The 6939-nt window shown below is 57.0% G+C and overlaps 1 protein-coding gene across 1 annotated transcript; it reads left to right on the top strand.

The window, feature by feature from the left end:
• Nucleotides 1–3119: 3119 nt before the first annotated feature.
• Nucleotides 3120–6846, top strand: LOC103174289 (cell surface glycoprotein 1-like; the record flags this gene model as incomplete). The annotated part of the gene is made up of 7 exons (XM_042346744.1): nucleotides 3120–3174; nucleotides 3878–4252; nucleotides 5161–5286; nucleotides 5397–5519; nucleotides 5737–5859; nucleotides 6518–6640; nucleotides 6751–6846. Coding segments are annotated over exons 1-7 (1021 nt in total), but the record flags the coding sequence as incomplete, so codon positions are not given.
• Between the last annotated feature and the right edge of the window lie 93 nt (nucleotides 6847–6939).

Raw genomic sequence — 6939 nt, 5'->3', positions numbered from 1 at the left:
TTCCCTAATTTACATTAACCCACAGTGAGAGTCACAGACAAAGGCTCTCAGTCCCACTCTCGGAAGCTAACGGTGGTGATTTGCCTACAAGTAAATAAGTTAGTCTGTTTATAGATCGAGAGCCGCACTGGAGCAGCCACACTGTCCTGGGCACGGCGGAGAGTGAGGACCTCTGGAGGGTGAGTGTGTGGGTCATTACCCCCATTCCCTCCCTCACTCTCATCCCCCCAACACACCACCCCCCCACCTCTCCCCCTCCCGCCCCATGTCAGGGCTGATGATGTGACACTGTGCTGGTGGGAGAGGGGAGGAATATTGTTTGTTAACTCTCATAATGAAACGTCTCGTGTTTCCTGGTGAGTGAGGGTTTTACAGTGAAGCGTAGTGACTGTTTTCTTGGGAAAGGCGGCTGTTGATTCGATCCGTGATGTGAATAACCAAATGTAGTGACTGTTTTGTGGGCAAAGGCGGCGGTTGGTTTGATCAGTGATACGAATGATCATGTTTTATCTGGGGATATTGTTCAACGGGACATGAGGAGAGAGAAACTCTCTTCCAGTTCTCTCTCTCTCTCTCTCTTTTCTCTACCTTTCACAATCTCTCTCTCTGTCTCTTACTCTTTCTCACACACACGCTCTTTCTCTTTATCTCTCGCTTTCTCTTTCACTCTCTTTTTTATCTCGCAAATTATTGTTCTGATTTCAGAAGCTTTGATGTACGATTAGATATTTTGAGAAAATGTAAATTTGCTGTTCATCTGTCTCACAGACTCCCATTCCATGTCTCTCTCTCTCTCTCTCTCTCACTCACTGTCCCAATCTCTCTCTGTCTCCCCCTATCTGTAGGGGAAATAGAGAGAGTTCTGGAGCTCGGCCGTTAGAGCACTCGCCTTGCAAATGAGACACCTGGGTTCAATTCCAGGCAGTGGGCGAAACCTTGGGCAAGTTTCCCGACTCCACACGCCTCATAATAATCCCTCCAAAACAAAACAATAATAAATTGGTCATTTTCAACCCACGACTCTTTGTGGGACACTCACTGCTGTGCGTAATTCGCTGCCGCGTTTCGCCCACAAATATTTTTCGATCAATTCACTTTACAGTCGATTCTGTGAAGCACTTTGAGACGTCGAGAAGACGTGAAAAGCGCTATGTCAAATGCAAGGATTATTATTATGATATTGTTATTATCTCCGACACTCTCTCTCTCTCTTCCTCTCTGTCTCCCCCTATCTCTCACACCCTCTCTCTCTTCCTCTGTCTGCCTCTTTCTCCCAAATCACTCTCTCTCACACACTTTCTCTCACTCTCCCTCTGTCTCCCTCCATCTCTCGCCGTCTGTCTCTCTCTCACACGCACACACTCACACTCAGTCTCTGTGCCCAGTAACGTCGCCGCTTGTGTTGCAGACGCTGTTGTTGGTCCCCAACCCCCGGGTCACAATGAAGGACCTGTTCCTTCTGCTGTTGGTGCTGGTTCCAGGTCAGTCAACTCCCCCCTCACTGTCATTCCATATTTACCCCCCACACAGCACATCTGTCCCCACTCCACACACAGCACATCTGTCCCCATCCCACACACAGCACATCTGTCCCCACCCCACTCCATCACTGGAGGCATTGCCCGCGGTTCTCTCCTGTCCCCACACCCAGCCTGTAGCTCACTGGTTAGAGCGCTCGCCTTGCAAGCGAGAGGACCCGGGTTCGATTCCCGGGCGGGTCAGGGCCAAAGGTAAGAAATCCTTAAAAAAAACAATTTGGGGTCACTCAATCGGCGACTGTTTGTGGGACGTTGCTGCGCACTATTGGCTGCCGTGTTTCCCTCACCAAATATATACAGACAATTCACTTTGCAGTGTATCCTGTGAAGAGCTTTGAGACGTCTCAAAGACGTGATAAGGCGCTGTGACAAGTGCGAGGATTATTATTATTATTGTTGTTGCTAATAATATTTTCTCTTCCCAGCTCTGTCCATCCAAACCCTCATACCCAGCCCCGCCCCCTCCTGCTGTCACTCACTGGGCTGTCCAGCCATGAGGGGCGGGGCTGGAGGACTGACCCTCATGCTCAGCTCCGCCCCCTCCTGCTGTCACTCACTGGGCTGTCCAGCCATGAGGGGCGGGGCTGGAGGACTGACCCTCATGCTCAGCTCCGCCCCCTCCTGCTGTCACTCACTGGGCTGTCCAGCCATGAGGGCGGGGCTGGAGGACTGACCCTCATGCCCAGCCCCGCCCCCTCCTGCTGTCACTCACTGGGCTGTCCAGCCATGAGGGGCGGGGCTGGAGGACTGACCCTCATGCCCAGCTCCGCCCCCTCCTGCTGTCACAAACTGGGCTGTCCAGCCATGAGGGGGGCTGGAGGACTGACCCTCATGCCCAGCTCCGCCCCCTCCTGCTGTCACTCACTGGGCTGTCCAGCCATGAGGGGCGGGGCTGGAGGACTTACCCTCATGCCCAGCTCCGCCCCCTCCTGCTGTCAGTCACTGGGCTGGTCAGCCATGAGGGGCGGGGCTGGAGGACTTACCCTCATGCTCAGCTCCGCCCCCTCCTGCTGTCACTCACTGGGCTGTCCAGCCATGAGGGGCGGGGCTGGAGGACTGACCCTCATGCTCAGCTCCGCCCCCTCCTGCTGTCACTCACTGGGCTGTCCAGCCATGAGGGGCGGGGCTGGAGGACTGACCCTCATGCTCAGCTCCGCCCCCTCCTGCTGTCACTCACTGGGCTGTCCAGCCATGAGGGGCGGGGCTGGAGGACTGACCCTCATGCCCAGCCCCGCCCCCTCCTGCTGTCACTCACTGGGCTGTCCAGCCATGAGGGGCGGGGCTGGAGGACTGACGCTCATGCCCAGCCCCACCCCCTCCTGCTGTCACTCACTGGGCTGTCCAGCCATGAGGGGCGGGGCTGGAGGACTGACCCTCATGCCCAGCTCCGCCCCCTCCTGCTGTCACAAACTGGGCTGTCCAGCCATGAGGGGCGGGGCTGGAGGACTGACCCTCATGCCCAGCTCCGCCCCCTCCTGCTGTCACTCACTGGGCTGTCCAGCCATGAGGGGCGGGGCTGGAGGTCTTACCCTCATGCCCAGCTCCGCCCCCTCCTGCTGTCACTCACTGGGCTGTCCAGCCATGAGGGGCGGGGCTGGAGGACTGACCCTCATGCCCAGCTCCGCCCCCTCCTGCTGTCAGTCACTGGGCTGGTCAGCCATGAGGGGCGGGGCTGGAGGACTGACCCTCATGCCCAGCTCCGCCCCCTCCTGCTGTCACTCACTGGGCTGTCCAGCCATGAGGGGCGGGGCTGGAGGACTGACCCTCATGTCCAGCCCCGACCCCTCCTGCTGTCACTCACTGGGCTGTCCAGCCATGAGGGGCGGGGCTGGAGGACTGACCCTCATGCCCAGCTCCGCCCCCTCCTGCTGTCACTCACTGGGCTGTCCAGCCATGAGGGGCGGGCTGGAGGACTGACCCTCATGCCCAGCTCCGCCCCCTCCTGCTGTCAGTCACTGGGCTGTCCAGCCATGAGGGGCGGGGCTGGAGGACTGACCCTCATGCCCAGCTCCGCCCCCTCCTGCTGTCACTCACTGGGCTGTCCAGCCATGAGGGGCGGGGCTGGAGGACTGACCCTCATGCTCAGCTCCGCCCCTCTTCACAATAACTAAAAGTTTATAAAAATGATAATTTTTTCACCCAATCAGTGACTGTTTGTGGGACGTCGCAGCGCACTATTGGCTGCCGTGTTACGCCCACAAAATACAGTTACTACACTTTGCAGTGTATCCTGTGAAGAGCTTTGGGACGCCTCGAAGACACGAAAAGGCGCTCTGACAAGTGCCAGAATTATTATTATTATTATTATTATTGTTGTTAATAATCTTTTCTCTTCGCAGCGGTGACCATCCAATCCCCGGACAGAGAGTATCACAGGATCGACACGGCCAGAACCTGGGCTGAAGCCCAGGACCACTGCCGCAGTCACTACACGGATCTCGTGAGCATCCGGAGCCCAGAGGAGAAGAGCCTCATTGATCCCCTGTTTGTTGGCGGTCAGTGGGTCTGGATCGGGCTGTACAATAATGACCAGACTGAGGTCGGCTGGAAATGGTCAAGTGGAGACAACGTCAACTATACTCACTGGGGACATAGGGACCCGAATGATTACATGTCCGGATCAGTCTGTGTCACTGTGCGCAACAGTGGAGATGGTGATGGTGTTTGGATTGACACTGAATGCCATCACAAACACCATTTCGTCTGTTTCACAGGTAATGAGTGTGTGGCTGACACGACACGTGAGCCCCGCCCCCTCCTGCTGTCACTCACTGGGCTGTCCAGCCATGAGGGGCGGGGCTGGAGGACTGACCCTCATGCCCAGCTCCGCCCCCTCCTGCTGTCACTCACTGGGCTGTCCAGCCATGAGGGGCGGGGCTGGAGGACTGACCCTCATGCCCAGCTCCGCCCCCTCCTGCTGTCACTCACTGGGCTGTCCAGCCATGAGGGGCGGGGCTGGAGGACTGACCCTCATGCCCAGCCCCGCCCCCTCCTGCTGTCACTCACTGGGCTGTCCAGCCATGAGGGGCGGGGCTGGAGGACTGACCCTCATGCCCAGCTCCGCCCCCTCCTGCTGTCACTCACTGGGCTGTCCAGCCATGAGGGGCGGGGCTGGAGGACTGACCCTCATGCCCAGCTCCGCCCCCTCCTGCTGTCACTCACTGGGCTGTCCAGCCATGAGGGGCGGGGCTGGAGGACTGACCCTCATGCTCAGCTCCGCCCCCTCCTGCTGTCACTCACTGGGCCGTCCAGCCATGAGGGGCGGGGCTGGAGGACTGACCCTCATGCCCAGCCCCGCCCCCTCCTGCTGTCACTCAATGGGCTGCCCAGCCATGAGGGGCGGGGCTGGAGGACTGACCCTCATGCTCAGCTCCGCCCCTCTTCACAATAACTAAAAGTTCATAAAAATGATAATTTTTTCACCCAATCAGTGACTGTTTGTGGGACGTCGCAGCGCACTATTGGCTGCCGTGTTACGCCCATAAAATACAGTTACTACACTTTGCAGTGTATCCTGTGAAGAGCTTTGGGACGTCTCGAAGACATGAAAAGGCGAATGTGGGGTAAGAGATTAGAACGGTCCCCTGTACAGGGCCCGTAACTCCCACGTGTTTATTTCCAGAGAGAAAGACACCAACAACAGCTCCGTCCACTGCCGCTCCTGAAACCGCCCCATCCACAGCCGCCAGAGACACCTTCACCCCATCACAGAGCCCAGCGACCGAGCCCACCTCCCGCTCAGAGCCAGGTCAGTGTCCATGGGCTGCCCGTCAGGGGCTGTGTTTCTGACGGTGGCTCCGACCAAAGTTCCTCCGTGACTTCAAACCCTCCCGTTCATTCCCAATTCTGGTCTTTCAGATCCACACACCCTTCACCAGAGCTCGGACTCTCCTCCTCCACCTTCCAGCTCCCCTCCTCCCAGCACTGAAGCACCTAAAGTGAGTCATGAGGCCATCTTTACCGGGACCCCCAGTGTGACAGGTTAGTAAGTGTTCACTAGTCTTTACTGTATTGTAAACAGAGGTGTGTGTGTGTGGGTGTGTGCGCAGTAAGGAAATTTGCCCAATGTATTGCCCTGACCCTCCCGGGAATCGAACCCAGGTCCTCTGGCTTGTGAGGCGAGTGCTCTAACCACTGAGCTACAGGACTCCACCAACAGCTGGAGCCGCACTTGGTAACCGTTCTTGTGTCTCCACAGATCCACAGCCATCGGTGACTCCCAGCCAGACACCCGCGTCTCGTCCCGACACCCCAAGTCCCCACTCAGCAGATACATCTCATTGGACAACACAGGAACCCTCCACTGTTGACCATCCTTCCAGTAAGTGCCCGGGCCGTTGTCTAACGTGAAAATGGAGGGAAAATTCCCAACAGCCCTTAGGAATTCCCCAGCAGTCATGATAATAATAATAATTAATAAAGGTGGCAACGATTCTGTCATGAATTGCCAAGCGGTCACTGTTTAGCAGTGACGAGCGTATATAGTTATATTTGTTTTGGAGAGCCGGGTGTCTGACACACACGGAAACCCATCACCGTGACCAGCCGGGTGTCTGACACACACGGAAACCCATCACCGTGACCAGCCGGGTGTCTGACACACACGGAAACCCATCACCGTGATCAGCCGGGTGTCTGACACACACGGAAACCCATCACCGTGATCAGCCGGGTGTCTGACACACACGGAAACCCATCACCGTGATCAGCCGGGTGTCTGACACACACGGAAACCCATCACCGTGATCAGCCGGGTGTCTGACACACACGGAAACCCATCACTGTGATCAGCCGGGTGTCTGACACACACGGAAACCCATCACCGTGATCAGCCAGGTGTCTGACACACACGGAAACCCATCACCGTGATCAGCCGGGTGTCTGACACACACGGAAACCCATCACCGTGACCTTGCAGTTGGTGCAATTTTACCCCGAGAGATTATGATGGTCAGTAACTCCCACGGGATTATTAACAGAGGAAACCACACCAACAGCTCCGTCCTCTGCAGCTCCTGAAACCACCCGATCCACAGCCGCCAGAGACACCTTCACCCCATCACAGAGCCCAGCGACCGAGCCCACCTCCCGCTCAGAGCCAGGTCAGTGTCCATGGGCTGCCCGTGAGGGGCTGTGTTTCTGACGGTGGCTCCGACCAAAGTTCCTCCGTGACTTCAAACCCTCCCGTTCATTCCCAATTCTGGTCTTTCAGATCCACACACCCTTCACCAGAGCTCGGACTCTCCTCCTCCTCCTCCCAGCACTGAAGCACCTAAAGTGGAGATTCCCGGGAACAGCACTATCACAGGTAAGGACACCGTCCGCGGGTCTCTGGGGTTCCGGTCGGTGATGATAAACCCAGGTCTCCGCTGCTCTCGCCCCACAATCCCGCCTCCTGAAA

This window comes from Callorhinchus milii, unplaced genomic scaffold, assembly GCF_018977255.1.
Source record: "Callorhinchus milii isolate IMCB2004 unplaced genomic scaffold, IMCB_Cmil_1.0 Scaffold1543, whole genome shotgun sequence".
NCBI classification, from domain to species: Eukaryota; Metazoa; Chordata; class Chondrichthyes; order Chimaeriformes; family Callorhinchidae; genus Callorhinchus; species Callorhinchus milii.
The sequence above is the reverse complement of the archived record's forward strand: the minus strand, read 5'-3'. Positions and strand labels throughout refer to the sequence as shown.